General features: G+C 36.4%; 1 protein-coding gene across 1 annotated transcript in view; it reads right to left on the bottom strand.

Moving 5' to 3' along the window:
• Positions 1-17225, bottom strand: part of NUBPL (nucleotide binding protein like) — an 80843-nt gene that overhangs the window by 18820 nt on the left and 44798 nt on the right. Inside the window, exons 7-8 of the mRNA XM_042873748.1 lie at positions 13953-14046; positions 2071-2156 (exon numbers count right to left, since the gene is read on the bottom strand). Coding sequence (XP_042729682.1) covers positions 2071-2156; positions 13953-14046 — 180 coding nt within the window. The remainder of the gene's footprint in view (positions 1-2070; positions 2157-13952; positions 14047-17225) is intronic.

Genomic DNA, 17225 nt, shown 5'->3' with positions numbered 1-17225 from the left:
AACTGTTTTATTTTGAATAGTGAAAAGACATCAAGAAATAACAAGAAAGTATGGAAGTGGCAAATTCTCATTATGAATTATCTGTGCACATACGGTTTCTAAATGCTTATAAGTTCTTTTTGCTCAATTAACCTTTTGATTACACAACATATGGTGCTCAAATCCAAATATACACTACCTTCTCCAGACAAGGAAAAAATCCTGAGAAACTCTTAAATTTCAAATCAGTAAAGGACAAACAACATTAACAATTGTGACTCAGATTCAATTTTGACTTAAAACTAAATGCAATACATAGGCAGGACCTTCTTTAACACTGATGTAAATGAAACACTTATGTTGATGTATGTATAAATTGAGAAAAGAAAAAAGGAACAAAATGTAAGAACTCTAGTGCATTGATTTCAGTGCATTGCAATCCACCATCAGGCATAACAGTGTTGTTGTGGCTTATCACTTGATTAAAATAGAACTAGTCATTCTATTTAGTCCACAAACATACTTAAATCTTGTCTACCATGCATCAGGTTAAGCCAAGCCTACCACAGAATACTTGGCTTTGTTGGAAGCCATTCTCTGCAAAAAACATTGAATGAAACTGACTTAAGAAGAAATTTGGAGAATTTCTCATTAGAAGGAAAATTCAGCAAATTACTAAATTAAATGTGATCTTAACATGAAAAGTCATTCTGCACAATTTTAGTAAATCCAAACATATAATCAAAATAGAACATTTCATATGCTGCTCTTCTGTCGTATATTTTTTCTTCTAGTAGTAAACAGCAAATGCTACCACACTTTCATTTTGGTGCAAAGACACTTGAGCAGTTAATAATAAGGAATGTGTCAATTTATGTCTTTTGTTATGCTATTTTGCAAACTAAAACAAAAAAATGCTGGCTTTCAAAAGAGCTAAAAATGCTACTGAAGCTACTGAAGTGTTTCCCTGTCTTAACAAAAAGTAAAAGTAACCTTCACAGAGATGAGCCAGACAACAATTTTTTAAGTATCGTAAATAGCTTTTTCCTTTACTGTTTCAAATAATGAATAGTAATAATGAATAGTTTGTATTTTCTCATCACATGCACATTTCAAATGAAAAATGAGTCTTCATGAACACGCACTAGAGTAGAACGTTCTGTTACTTAGCAACTTGTAACACTGTCAAGACCTTAAATCAATGTAATCTTACTTAAAAGAAGAAAACATTTAAGAAGTAACCTAGTTAGTTTATTTTAAATGAATATATTTTTGTTTACTTTTGTCCATCTATTTCAAATTCCCTTATTTGGTTCTTCAGTTTGAGAGTGGTGAGATGCTGGAACAGGCTGTTCAGAGAGATTGTGGATGCTCCGTCCCTGGAGGTGTTCAAGACCAGGTTGGATGGGGCCCCTGAGCAACCTGGTCTAGTTCTATGATTCTATCATTCAGTTTAAATGTAAAACATTAATTCTATTATTTGCTCCATTTCAGTCCATATGAATATAGGGGATAATATTGAACTTTGCATTCCCCAAACAAGCAAGCTACCACATAAGCTCTAAGCATAATGAAAACAAGGTGAAAACGACGGACTTCTTTCAGTGACAGTCACAGAGCCTTTCAAATGGCAGTGACAATTAGGTACACACAACTCCCCAAAACTTAAACTTCCTTTTTAAATTGTAGAGATACATGATTTTCCTCTCATCTAACAGAATGTTAGGTTAGAGCTATTCTTGAGAACACATAACGAGGATACAGAAAGGCAGTACATTTGAAAGAAGAGATTACTTTATAAATTACTTTATTTAGCTGGTTAGCATTCTGATCCATTCCAGGTGATTAAAAAAATTGATTGAAAATAAATTGAATACTATTATTAATTGATGCTGAAATTTTTTTTTTCCTTCTACTAAAGAAGGCTTCTGAGACAGATAGGAGGCAGATTCTAACTTTTTTTTAAACAAGAATTTTTGACATTCAAGTGATCCAAGTGGATTGTTCATCTACCACAAATATAGAAAATTTTCAGATTTTTGGAATTATTATTTTTTTGAATCTACTGGTATTTTTAATGTAGATGCTTACAGGTACATGGACTTTTCTAAACATTTCAGTTCCTTTGCGTGCATCCAACAAAGCCACGTCTTGTGGAGTAGAGACGATTACAGCTCCTGAGAAAAGAAATATGAAATATCATTAGTTTAAATTATGATTCATAACTGTTAAGTATCTTGACAGTTTAACAGTTTTTTGGTGCTTTCTCCCCCCTCTTCCCCCGTTTAAGAAAGAAAATTATCCTGTTTCTTTACAATGCAGTGACCAAAACTGCATGAGATATGATGCAGAGTAATAAAAAATAACTTCAGACTTTTTCACCCTATATTTTTCTATGTGGAAACTACTTTACTATGTAAATGAGAAAACTGATCTAGCTGCCACGTGACCACAAACAGATGACAGAATGGACGTGAGTAGCTTTTCTGAGGCAAAGCACCATAGATGCACGGGACTTCACAGCAGGAGCCCTAGCATCTTAAGAGCCCTCCCAGTTCGCAAAGCACTGGGATAGGGAACCCTCAGATGGCTCCATGCAATCCATGTGCTGACTGACGGCATCTCTCCTGCACGACAGTCAGACATTTCCAAACATTGCCTAACAGCACATGTGAATGTTTTCGACCAGTATGCTTAACCTCTAGTTAAAAAGGAAAATACAATCTGGTGTTTCACTCCTGAAAAGCTGCCTCTCTCTGCCTTACATAATATTAGACTTAAGTCCTAAAAACTGAACAGCGTATGTAACACATTAAGCAAACAATTTCCTATTGTTCTCTAAAACTCTGGAATGCAAATAATTTGCTGTTTTTCCTAAGCTGACCTGTTTCCAGTGATATGGCAAAGAATAACATGGAATCCTTTCAGCTACATCCACACTTAAACTGGTCTTTTCAATGAAGGGTATTTTACATTTTATTGCCAACACTGAAATACAGAGTTAATTCCACAAAATGAATAAACCCTAACTGAAATGTAGTGTACAAACTAGTAGCTCAGACTTAACAGCCCTGAATCTTTTAAATGATTTTTTTGTTGTTAAAAAATAATTGTAAAAATGAAGATCTTTGAATACTTGGACAAAAAGCTTCTTATAGCTGTCTTCTCAGACAAAACCAGGAAACCAGAATTTTCTGTTGAATGTCTATACATGCATGTTAGCTATCCCACACAACAAGCTTTTGTCTACTTTTTTGTAGACAAAAATGTTCAGCATTCCCTGGACCTCCATGTAGCAGTTAACAGGCAGTCAGCAAAACTTAATTCCCCATTTTTTGGTCCAATATTTTTTAACAACTCAAATGAATGGCATGAAGTACAGAGGTTATGAACAATGAAAACATCCACTATAACCACAGGCAGTCTACGTGAAAGGTGTTTTTTATTGACAAATTCTCTTGCTAGAGAACCTCACATAAATGGAGAAACTAATAAGATGAAATGATCCATTGGCATTTCACAGACTTTAGGCTGTCATGAATACCAATTCCCTTTAAAAAAAGAGCAGACTTCTGAGATACATGAGTTAAAACTAGGCTTGTAGACAGCCTGCACTTTTTTTTCCATAGAATGAAAGTCTACACAATGAAGAATCTGCTTGTGCTGACACTATATAGGTCTCTTCTATTTTCCTTTTCACTCTGAAAAGGATTATGGATATATATAAAAAACACTTTTTTTTTTTTATAAGTTGTTACTCCACTTTATGAGAATAAAGAAATCTGAAATAATTCTCCCATTGACACTGAGGACAGAACATCTTTGAAAAAGAGGCAACATCATAGTGCTTCCTCTGAGCACTGAGGTAACTGTAACAGCAGCAGTACAAAGCCTCACTAAGACTATCTGCCAGTGGCTTAAGCAAGCAGAGAACAGCATTCACTAATCAGACTGGTAAGGTTGCTCAACAATGTGACACTTCCATAAGCAGTTTAAAGAAGGTTACTTTGAATTATTGTACTTTCATTAGGATTTGTCCTCTGGCTCCAATGCACTTTCCTGAGGCTCCAACTACTTAACAGAACCATCACTAAGTGATTTGCTTCACAATAACATGGAAGATAAAGGACATCTCCCAATTTAAATTTCTTGATTAAATTTCTTGAAATAAAATGAAAATTAAAGGTGGTCTCAAGGAAGTGCTACTCACCAATTCTAACCTAAATTCTAGCAAAATAATTCTAACAAAAATAACTTCCACATTAAGTTACTGATTTCATTTACTTCTTCTTATTAGAGGTAATCCTGACTCAGTTTTGAACATGCTAATTTAGGAAAGTGGAAGCACACTTCAGTTCTTCAGTAGCTTCTACCCTAGACTCCATTCATATATAATTTAGTAATGATTAAATTCTTAAAATAAACTGTAAACATGATACAAGTTTAAAAAGTTTATATTGCAGCCACCAGAGATTTACTGACTTGTAGAATTTGATGAGCCTTTTGAACTATTTATGAAATACCTGTTTGGTGAGTGATTACTTCTTTGCAATCAACTGAAACTCAGTTAAAAAAAAAAAAAAAAAAAAAGGACTGGAAGGGACTTCAAAGGCCTCCACTCCACTCCTAATATTGATATCTAGCTCCATGGATAACCCACCCAAAACTCAAAGTGTAATTACTGATTAGGGAGAAGATCCAGAAACTTCATGGTCAGAAATCTGTGTTTCACATACAGACTAAAACAGCACAACCAGCTTGTACTGACTTACACCAACACACTTTAATATCATACTTTCTCTCCTTGGTACAACTGCTAGCCGAACAAACTCAACCTGAAGTTCAAGAATTTAAAGTACTTAGCAGCATTATTTCCTCCACCAGCAGCAGAATATAGCAGAGAGATTTTCCTTGGTGCTCCCCTTCACTGAATAAATTTGCATGTTTAATTTGGAAAGCAATTCAAATGATGAGCAAGAAAGAACACAACTTCCCTTGCTGTTTCTGTTCTACATGTTTAATAGGAATATCAAACAGTCAAGAGTTATTTTGATCAACAAAGTAATGAAATATGACTGAATTCACACACACACTAGGTCTCTTGAAGCAATACGTGCAATGTTTACACAAGCTTGACTGAAGGAGGCAAATGAAGGCTGACAAATTGAACAGAGAGGTTGCAGAAACTATAATGTTATCACATTTCACATTAAAACATACCACAAATTCTGTGTTAGCAGCTGCATGGAGAATAATTTCTATGCCTTAAGCATACTGAGGATATCTACCTTAAACACATTTACGTTTAACTGACATATCTACTTATTCATGCATTTCATTTATTTTTGTAACTTCATCATATTTCAGCTGGCAAAAAGCTGATGCACTTTGCATTAATAAAAACTGTGCTAACTCTATTTTGAATACTTAGCATGCATAATAGGGAGACGGAATGAACAGTGGGTCTAGAAGACTGATGTTTGCCTTTTTCCTTAAACCCCAGGTGCTTACTCCCAGTAAAAGAAATGTGTGCTCATACAACACTGGTACTCACCTCACTGGTGGACTGGTGCTTAGGAAATTAGGAATGCTGACAAAGCTTTAAAGTTATGGATATAGAAAACATTACCTCTATTCAGCATGTCATTAAGGTTTGCATTAGACACCTTGGATTACAAGGCACAAAGTGGTATCTCATCAACTCTTTGATATAGTCTATTTGAACCTAAGCAAACCCCATGGGCTTTCTTTCAAGGAAGTGGAAAAAAAGCCAGGCAAGTCTAAAAAACAGCTAAGTTTACAAGATCTACCTCAGGATGAGAAGAACCACTCTCAAATAGATTCCTTGTGCTGTTCCCCTGCCCCCCTCCAGTATTTACAAATGCAGAACTCATAACCAGGCTATGACTCCCCCCACCAACATTAGATTAATGTCTAGATGATATCACCCTAATTTTTTACTAGCTTAGTAAATAACATCAACTAGAAAACCTGTGGAGTGAGAAGTAAGAGTCCAGGAAGACTGACAGAGTTCTGAGAGAAAAAAATACAGAAAGTTATACTCATCTCTCTAACAATCACGCCTGTTGATACACAGGCACCAAACACTCTTGCAGACGCACATCCACATAGCTGCCACAGCCTGATCTGACTGCAACACTCATTTATTTTTTGTAGCTTTTGGTACATCTTCCACTGCATCAATTTTAAGCATCCAGGCAAGACTTACAAGTTATAAATAGCCTAATGAACCTGAATCATCTCTATTGCAGATCCTCACAGGCTCTCTTGCTTTCTGTTGAACTTCTTGTTATTTCATTGATAAAATATGCCTACAATTATAGCACACAGTTTACACTTGAAGATGCAGAACAAGCTATTGCAAGAACAAAGACTAGTTTTTGCTAAGATTTCAGCTGGTAATGCTTAAAGTTGTACTAACACTGAAAACATGCCCATCTCCTTGGGTGAACTGCATAAAGGAATTCCTTCAGCTTCTGCATGCAACATTCTCATTGCAACTAGTAACATGAAAAAACCATTAGCATGACTTTCCTTTAAGGGATCCTTGAGACTCATAAGTCAGCTCAGGACTGTCCTGAAGGCTGGATCCTGGCTGCGTCCCACTTCCAGCTTACATCTGTCAACTACAGTTTTTTGACAACAGTAACAAACTACTTTATTGTACAACCTACAGTTATATGAATACAATCATCAATCCTTAAAGAGCCAATGTTGTGATTGAAGGTTTTCTTGCTGTTCTCTTTTAATCCATCCAAAATTTATGCCTTTTTGCTTTCCTGCAGTTATTTAAAATACCCGAATATAGCATGAAAGAAAGACTAAATCTCCAAGGTCACCTGAAAAAAAGTATAAAAATGCGATACTAAAAATATTTGCCATTCAAAAACAGATGAAGTAAAATTTACCATTATCAAATATCAAGATGACTTCCACAAAGAATCTTCAAAAATTTACCATAGAAATGAACAATGCACTTCCTACATAAAAGAGGAAAGAAAGCTCAAAAATTGACAAAAACATTGTGCATCATTGTTAGATTAAAAGGAAAGAAGATCAGATGCCTTGCAACTATGATTTGCATCAAAGAAAGATTTTCAACAAGGGGCAAATAGACACTTGCACAAAGAGCAGTGACAGAATACAGATACACCTCCCATCAAAGTATCTGCTACACACAACTTGCATGGCTGCACTGGTTGGGGTTTTTTTTGATCATCTCTCTTCAGGAAAGAGAGGAAAATGGTGTCATACCTGCTCAGATTGCATTTTTTATTAATATAAGATGGCTCCTTTTCCCCCACAACTCTTTTTTCTGCTAATACCACCAATAACTTTTTTTTTTTTTTTTTTTTTTTTTTTTTAAGATCATTAACATTGTTTTCTTTTTAAAATTATTTGAAAAATCTTTCCTCCCCCACCTCCCCCCGTCCCCTTTTTAATGCTTCTTTCTGAACAGACGCTCTGTTTATTAACTGGAACTTCCTGTTCTTGTACATTATTACATAGTAAGGCAGATCCAGTCCTGTCTGCATGGGGTTTACATGGCAATGTTTTGATGTCAAATGATTTGCAGGGGCGCCTCTGTGAGCAGAGTCCAGCAGTGCCCCATGTCAGACCAGAGCCAGCTCCAGCTGCTCCCAGGGGGACTTGCCACTGACAGAGCTGAGCAATGAGCAACACTGCGTGTGCCTCTGGCACAGCAGATTTGAGAAAGGGAGAAACTACTGTGGGTGAGAAAACGTGACAAAAACCACCCTGCAGCCACCAAGGTCAGCTCAGAAGGAGGGCAGGAGGTGCTCCAGACAGAGAGCAGAAGTTCCTTCCTGCACAGGAGAGGCCCATGGAGGAACAGGTTATCCACCTGGGCACCACGCAGATTTCCATGTGCAGCCATAGAGGAGCCCACAGTATCGCAGTAGATGGTGTGGAGGAAGTATAGCCCATGGAGAGCACCTGCAGGAGCAGTGTCAGGCTGGAGCTGCAGCCCATACAAAGGAGTCTGCAGCGGAGGGCTGAGGGAGCTGCTGCCCACATGGACCTGTGCTGCAGCAGTCCACTCCTGAAGGATGGGCCCCACAGTACAGAGCCATGCTGGAGCAGTACTTGAAAAACTGCAGCCTGTGGGAAACCTAAGCAGGATCAGTTCAGGGGCATGATCCCATAGAAGGCACATTAAGCTGAAGCAGGGGCAGAAAGACCATGAAGAAACAGCAGAGATGAAGCATTATGGACTAATCACAGCCCCCTACCACTACTACCTACTACACAACCTACCTACTCCTCTTTTACTGTGTACCACTAGGAGAAGGAGGTAGGAGAGGATGGATTACAGAGGAAAGTGATTTTAGCATGCTTTTTGTTTTTCACTGTTCTGGTCTGTTAGCAATAGGCAATAATTCTATCTCCCTCCCACTGTTGAGTATGTTTTGCCCATGACAATAATTGGTGAGCAACCTCTGCATACTCTCCACCCTTGAACCTTTTTCCATGGTATTTTCTCCCTCTGTTCCTTTAGGGGGGAGTAATGGGGGTTGGGGGGGTGATGCAGTGAGTTCAGTTGGCTGTCACTGTGAAACCACCACAGAGGCACGCACTGCTGTAACAGTCTACAAGTTGTCTACAAGGCTGCACCTCTGGTCTGCGTGGTACTGCAATAAATATGAATATTTTGGTTCAGCAGTTTGGCACATAACAGTTAATAATATGCTTTCAGAATTACTGAAAACAATTGGCATTCAAGTTGGTAATATACCTCTACCATTCCTTCCTCAATTTACACTTTTGAACAACAACAAAAAAATATTGCTATAACTTTTAAAGTTTAATTAGTAAAAATATGCTTTTGTTTGTTTTTAAGTCAGTCAAAAATCCTATTTATCACAATTTTCTACTAATTCCTTTTTGACATAAAATTCCTTTGGTAAACATTCAGTAAATATCCAAAGACAACATTCAGGAGTTGATTAAGGTCTGTGTAATGGTGAAAAACTGCAGTCATTAGGAAAACTACACAATTTGCAGGATAAAGCAACAACAACAAAAAAAAAAATGGTGGGATCTGTGTGCTGTATAGGTTTAAAATGTAAAAGGTGATGGATGCCATTCCCTGTACGGCTAGCAATGACAATGCTTCTTTTTTATGGAACTTGAAACAAAACAAAATAGTATTCACATTGCTTTTCACTTTGCTTATCTCAACTAATAATCTTCTCTAACTTTCAACAGCAGCCTTTTTAAAGCTTTTAATAATAAGCTTGTTATAGTAACATATGCTTTGTGTGGAGAAAAAATGTTACTTTTGAAAGATTGCAAAATTAATACACTGAAATAAAACAATGTCTTTTACCATTAGGTCTCCTGTATAAATTCACCAATGCATCAAGTAAAAGACTGTTCAGCAAGATGTGAAATTCTTGGTTTGCCTCAGCCCCCTTCCTACTGACCAGCTGTATATTTCTAATGGCTTTCACTGCCATGGCATCTTGAGGTCCATAGAAAAAAAAAAAAGTCATATGACAAAGTTTAGCAAATGAAATGACAATTCCAATATTAACCCAGAGCCAGATGTCAACTGAGACAGTGTCATCTCTAAAGCTGTCAAGCTGCCACATTTGACTAACACTAACTTCACTTTAACATTAATAAAGAATGGTCAACAGGCAGACTAACACAGTTAACAGCTTCCATATTCAGCTTCTGAAGGAGGAAGAAGTGCTTGTGTTAACAGGGCACAGGAACCCTTTTACAACAGGTACTTTCTCCTACCCATGCATTAAGCAGCAACAGGACACAAACAAAACCTTTCTGTCCAAGCTGATCTAGGATTTCTATGTGGAAAACAGACTGGCATATGAAGAAAGAAGCCAGAGTGAAACAAAAACATCTTCCATGTTTCTAAGTAATCATTTCTCATCTGCTAGTTTATTGAATGCAAGCATGAGAAAACAAGCATGAGAAAAGCTACAGGCGATTAATGAACAGTATGCTAAATAAGATAACTGCTTGTAAGGTGACTAACAATAATAATAAAAGAATCACAATAGTTAGCTTGGTTGTCATATTTTAAAGAATAACTGCACACACACAAAGCTGCCATTTCAACTGAAATTGCATGAGGCTGATATTCTCTTTAACGATGATCAGAATTAAAATATATATTTTGTTGTACTATGTATGCCTCTAACCTTTCTGCAAAGAAAATATCAGGAGTTGTGACGCAGGATGAAAAGTTATTCTAACATTAAGACACAGTACCCTATCACACATCCCATAGGCTCATCTCTTATTGACCAGTGTTGCAATGCTACAGATTTACATGTCACACCTGAACAACCCTCCCCTCTGCCATTGCTCTTTGTCACACCCACAGAAAAACTTGGTCAAGTAACTGGCAAAAAAATTCATGCAGGTTCTGTAAATTTATTTAGAGAAAATATTTTTTTTTCCTACACTGTTCCTAGGAAGCCACAGACAAGTAATGAAAACATAATGCAAATACTGTATCTCACATATGCATGCATGCAAATCAAAGTACAACTTTCATGCAAACTAGATAATGCACTTCTGAATGTACTTAACTAGGATATATACACGGTCTCTGAGGAAAGAAAAATTATCCTGCTAATACCATGACTGTCCAAGTGTTCTCAAAGGAATAACAAAGAACAAGAAAACTGAAGCGGAAACAGAACAGCACAACAACTACTTTCTGTAAAACTAAAAAATAAACAAAACAAAGAGAGCACATTGTTTGGAAACATGAATTGCAAATGAAGATGGAGCTCATTAAAAAAAAAAAAAAAAAAGCAGAATCCTGTAAGCTGCTCTAAAGACATCAGCATTGAGATTTGTGACACTATCTTCTGAACCCTTGAAAGCAAAAATGCTGAAGGAAATAAAGGTATGCTAAACAAGGCTATGGAGCCTTGAATCTGCAGCAACCAATTAACCAGAGTAAAAAAGAAAAAAAGTACAGTGAAATTTGTAATACAAAAAAAGAAGCACTTCCAAAAAGAATGAAAAATACCCACAACAGACAGCAGGGGAAATTCTATATAAATTGCTAAATTGTAATCCATGTTAGAACACATGGATTTATAAATCTTAATCACTGTCTGCGATGCCTGTCTTATTCAAAAACACAATAGACTTATTTGTACACTAGTTGAGTGTAAAAGAGTTGACCTCAGCTAACACGCTGTACTACACCAACCAAACTGAAATGCAAATGTAAACTGATGGCATCATTTCTAATTTTATGAAGTTCAGATTGAAGAAGTAACAAGATGAACTGAGCAACTGAGGTAGGGATGTGATTTTAGAACTTAACATGCAATCTTCAGCTAGGAGGTTGTAAAAAACAAACAAACAAATCAGTCCTAAAAATTTAAAAAACACCCTATAGTTCATAGTTTGAAGAGGCATGGGAAAGGAATTATTCACCCTTATGGCATGTAAAGAGAATCTGTACTGCTTGTTCTTGGTTTTAAGTAGTTTCCTTTATCTTAATTCAACATCTTGTCTATTTCGACTTAGCTCAAAATTGAAAAGGTATGAAAACCACATGCTTATGACAACCATATTTAACTGAAAACTTACTGAGATATTGAATAAAAAAAATGAATAAATATTTACTCTTAGTTCTTCAATTTGTTACACTCACACAAAAATAAGAACATTGCTATCAGCAAAAAAATCTTTTTTAAACATCTGTTACTTTCTGAGAAGCCCCATTAGGAAAAGAAAAATTCATCTAAATTAAGGTTCCCATTTACTGATGCAGTATATCAATTAGAAACGACTTTGATCTTCCATAAACATACTTCAACGCAACTTAGAAATCTAGGAAATGCAGGACTAAAGCGCGTTCTAACACCACTCTTCCGTAAGAGAGGACAGTGCAGTAGCACCACAACCAGAGACATTTCTAAAGGCAGTACAGAATTCTGGGGAAAAATGGCATAAAATCTCAAGAAGATCAAGGATCTATTGACCTCTTTGTGAGTGAAAAGCAATCAATAATATAACACCATATATTAAAACAACTCATAATGTACACCTCTTGGATTTCATAGTTTTACTGCCTTTACATACAAGATTTAATGTGAAATTCTACCTCACCAAAAACTTCGTGCCACTGTTATACTACACATCACTGCTAAAAACCTTTATAGTAAAAAGCCCTCCTGATCTGCTACCAGTACTCTGAAAGTAATGCCTACTTTATTATGCTGGCTGACAACGTCACAGGCAAATTTTGATTGGATGGCAGTAGAAGCTGAACATTACCACCAGCATTCCATTACATTTTGTTGCTGTACGAGAGATGGCAGTAGAGGGGCACTCTGACAAAATGGCATCTAACATGGAAGTGAAGAAAAGGTGTGGAACTGAATTACTTCATGAGGTAAAAATTGCAGCCACTGACATTCTCATCAGTGCTTCCTGAATGTTAATGGAGACCAAGCAGTGAATGTGAGCACAGTGAGGCAGTTGGTGGTGCATTTATGCACTGGCAACAGCTGGTAACCTCCTCTAGTACAGACCTGTATGAGCGTGGCATGCAGGCTCTTATTCACAGCTGGCAAAAATGCATTTCTAAAGGTGGTGACTGTTGAAGAATAGTCTTTGGTAGCTGAGAATTTGCTCTATCAAGTAATGTCATTGTGACGATCTCTGTAGCTGTTGTAGTTTCCATGGAGATAAACAGGAGACATTAATTTTGTACTGACCTATGTGCACAATGTGCAGTAAGTTCCAATACCAAGAGTTGGTCTTAATGATGTTTGTGGGTCCCTTCCAACTCACGATATCTGTGATTCTTTGAGAAAATGGGCTTGACTCATGATTTTCTTCTTGTCATACATTTGAGGTCACAAATAAGCAAAAACAATAGAAGACTCACATTTCTTAAATGAAAAAATCATTAAATCCTTTGTCACAATTCTGTTGATTTGTAACCTTTCACCACTCAACACAACCACAGAGAGCAGAGTAAACCCCCTGAGATAATTAACAATTTGGGGGCAACAGCATCGCAGCTGGATTAACATTTGAGTTTCACATGTCAAAACATTTAGGTTTTTCTAAACTTGACGTCATGGAAGCTTGTGAGATATCACATAGCTTTAGCACTAGATGCAACTTTTTCAGACATTCAAGCTTGTAGATATACGAGTAACTATCATTACCACACAAGACTGCACCTTACAAGATAAACATACTATTTGCCTGATTTTAAAATGACTCCCTTCATCCCACTAAGTTCTTAATATTCATTAGACAGGTTACTAGCAATTGCTTTTGTTGAAGTATGTCAGACTCGTAAGACCATTACACTCTATTAGATCTCATGAGATACTAAGCAGATCCTTTCACAAGCAGTATTTCTAACTCCTGCTTACACCAATGGGATTAGAAGGCAATCTATATATCTCAAGACCGATTTGTCAAAGTTCATACCACCTACAAAAATTCAAATTCATAACACAAGAGGAAAATTAATGCATCAGTGCATTACAGTGCTGCACAGTTTAACTGAATACATGCTGTGCATTAACAGCATTGCCAGCTTCTAATTAAAAAGCAATCATGAAGAAAAACAATATTATTGTATTAACATTAATATGTAGCAGCTAGAGACAAAGGAACTACTTTTCTGTATTAGCCTTAACAGTCTTCTGCACACCTGCCTTTCTTTCCAGAATACTGAAATAGTTGACTTCTCAATCTTTTGAAACTTAGCTCAAAAGAATGCAACACAATCTCAATATAGACATGCTAAAAATCCCTGGCAGTACTTTTTCCCATCACTAAACTACTGACACAATAGTTACTTAGTGTGTTATAAAAACAATTAACAGACTTTTTACCATCATTATTAAAAATGACTTCTCTGACGCTACCAGACTTAATTTCAAATCTCAGAAACAGTCTTATGATGCACATACCTGCAATTGGAATATTCTGCGAGATTGACAGCTGTACATCTCCAGTCCCAGGTGGCATATCAATTACCAAATAGTCCAGTTGACCCCAGTCAACCTAGAAGAAAACAATAAAATATATGTTGGAGTTTTGAAGGGTTTTTATTTAAGGCACTCTGAAGGACACAAGGACTGAAATAAAACATGCTATGTAGAACAGGTAAACCCAAGGACACCACAAAGAATGATACGGAGACAGTGTCATTTGTTGTGAAACAAATACTGCTTAGGAACTATTTCCATCAATTTTTGACTAATTTTGCTTACTACTTATCAGTTCTTTGAAATTATGTACAATCTCCTCAGCAATCCTTTTTTGGTTGTTTCTGCGAAGTTATTCATGCATGGAGAACTGGTGCATGGTACTGAATGTGCTGCTATTTACTAGAAAAATAGCTGTTTATTAAAAAAATGATTTGTTCAATCGAACTCACCAGGTATAATACACAGATCTACAATGTACATAAGACATCACAGAATAAATCAAGACTAATGGGGCATCAAATGAAAGTGATGAAAGGTCCTAGGCTCAAATTCCGGAATTGCTGTGATTATTTATGTTCTTGACCAGTACAGACTTCCTGGTGAGCTAAATAACTCTCCTTGAAATACTGGGTACTTTAGTGCTCATTCTCTGTAAGCTCCAATGCAGGGGAGCTGTTGAACAATGAAGCCCCTCCTAACCCAGGAAAGGAAATAGTACTACTCCATTTTATGTAAAGCCAAGCTATGCTTTGCCTAAACATTTCCCAGTAGCTAACTAAGCCTCAAGAGACCCACGATCTGACTCTGACACAGTGTAGGTTAATACTCTTCCTAGCCAGCAATAGTGATATGAGGTCTTTTGTCTCTGCAGTACGGAAGCTTTAGAAATCATAGCCACATTAAAAACAATGAAGATGCATAAATGTCTCCCCTCACTCTTCTTGTCCACACAGACAATGTGATTAGATGCTGTATATGATTCAAACTACAGATGCAGTCTATGACCTCCACTAAATAAGAAAATGCCAAACAAAAATAGAATTTCATCTTCTTTTTTATTTTGCACATTTCCTTAGCGTCAACTGAACTGCAAAAGCAATTGCCATTTTTGCCTGTTGCCAGTTATTGTTCTGGAGTGTCAGACTTTCTCAAGGGAATGTTCACTGAGTCTTTGTACAGATGAAGATGCTGGAGGAGCACAAATGACGCTAAATCCAGCCCACGAATACAATGTAGCAGTCCAGCAAGAAACAGAATGGTTCATGGCTGACTGATAAAGACAGAAGATTTCAAAGCACTTCCTGGAAAAAGCGGACGGGTAAGGTGAGTTACCAAATCTTACTTTTGGCATCTAAACTAGGACTCTGAATTGATATCAGGCCCTCCTCCCTTTCCTCGTTTCCTTTACAAATGCTGCAGGAACATTAAATAGTGCCGAAGATCATTTCTAGCTAAACAGAAAATGCTACTTTTTTTAACCACAGCAAACACCGCATATTCTTTTTTACATTTGGTGTTGATCTATATTATAATACTATAAATATTTTGTCAGTGAAAATGACCTGTGCTGAGCAGATTTCTTAAGTAATTAACACTCATATCAAGATTATAATTCCAAGGAAAAATCTCACTTATGTGCAGAAGTGTACACCCTAAACATAAGCATGAGATACAGAAGCCAGATTTTAAATATGTATCATTTTTACTTATTTTTATCTTGTTTTTTAATTAGCAATATTAATTACGTAGCAGTGCTTGAAGATGTCTCCTTTTCCAGATAAAATTACCTGTGCTCACATGAAGGCATGACATTTAAATTTCTATGTTTCTTAATCAAAAATTAACTATTACAGAGGTGACAAATTGAAAGGTTATTGATACAGATGCTATAAAACAGCAGTAGCTTACAGCAAGAGAAAAGTCAAAGTCCTTTAAGATCTTCAGCTAAACACATCTGCCATAAAAAGGTGCATATTTAAGTATACAAGAATAGAGCTTTCACAATAATCACAGCTATTTTGAACAATAAAGTAGTGAGTGTTTAGTTCATACAAAGGATTACATCAAAATGACTTTTTTCCCTTGTGCCTTTATAATGCATGATCCTGGCATCCTTTGTTAAGCCCAAATTTACCAAACACTCATCATGTTCTCCTTCCTTAAATCCTTCCGTGGAAACTTCAAATAAACTCATTTTTTGCCTTCTGCCTTGCAGCAAGATGCAGTCCTGGAACACATGCAACTATTATTCTGACTCTCTTACCTAGTCTGCCAAAACCAGCTATGGTTGTAGAAAAACTTAAATACTGAGCAGTTTCTAGTTCTTTACTACATAAGCTCAGCTTCAAGCATCACCTCAAAGAATACTGCAAAATAGTTAAAAAAAAAAAAAAAAAAAAAAAAAAAAACCAACAAAACAAAAAAGACAACCTTTACCACCTTTACCAGGGATGAGTGAATAAGCTGTTTTCAAAATTCTCTTTGTACAATGGGAGAAAGAGTACAGAAATTTGAATGTATCAGTTATCTGCCTCAACCTTACTTAGTAAGTGACCCCGTAACAAGAATTTCCTGGATTGTATTATAAGTAATGATTTTTGTTCAAGTTATAAACCTCTGTGAACAGATGTTAACAATGGAATTTTAAGCACATGGTGAACCTCATGGTAAATCTCATTGCTAGGCAACAGAAAAAATACTCTTAACACACAGGGCAATTACATTATAACGCTTTAGTAGTTTATGGCACTGAAATCACCTTATTTCTTTATTTTCTTCAAATTAATGGATTGAAAAAATTATAGCAGAACACAATTTGATGAAGATAATTCCTATAAATCTGACAAGAAAAAAAAAAAGGAGAAAGTACACCAATATAGCAGCAGTGTAAAGGACATTTTGCTGCTTTACACAGTAGCAGCAAGACAGGCTCCTGTCATGCTAGATCAAAACCAAAACAAGAAATATATCTAGAAATGCACGTGTTGAATACGTACCAGAATCATCCTCTAAACAATTTAGAATTGCATCAGTACAACTGCTGGAAGTTAGATACCAAACTGGACTGGAAAACTGCTCTTTATTAAAAATATATATATTTATTTAAATTGTTAAAAAGATCTAAGCTAGTGTTTTTGCCTGGGAGTGAAAAATATCCTGTAACCAGCATGGATCTATTCAGACGCAGGCTGGAGAATTCTGCACCTCACCACTCTGCAGACTTCCACTTACTGCAGAACAGGAAAGTGATGA

The sequence above is a fragment of the Lagopus leucura genome, unplaced genomic scaffold (genome assembly GCF_019238085.1).
Source record: "Lagopus leucura isolate 7727_CA_CO unplaced genomic scaffold, USGS_WTPT01 Super-Scaffold_1, whole genome shotgun sequence".
Taxonomy (NCBI): domain Eukaryota; kingdom Metazoa; phylum Chordata; class Aves; order Galliformes; family Phasianidae; genus Lagopus; species Lagopus leucura.
Note: the sequence above shows the minus strand (reverse complement) of the source record. Positions and strands in the feature narration are given on the sequence as shown.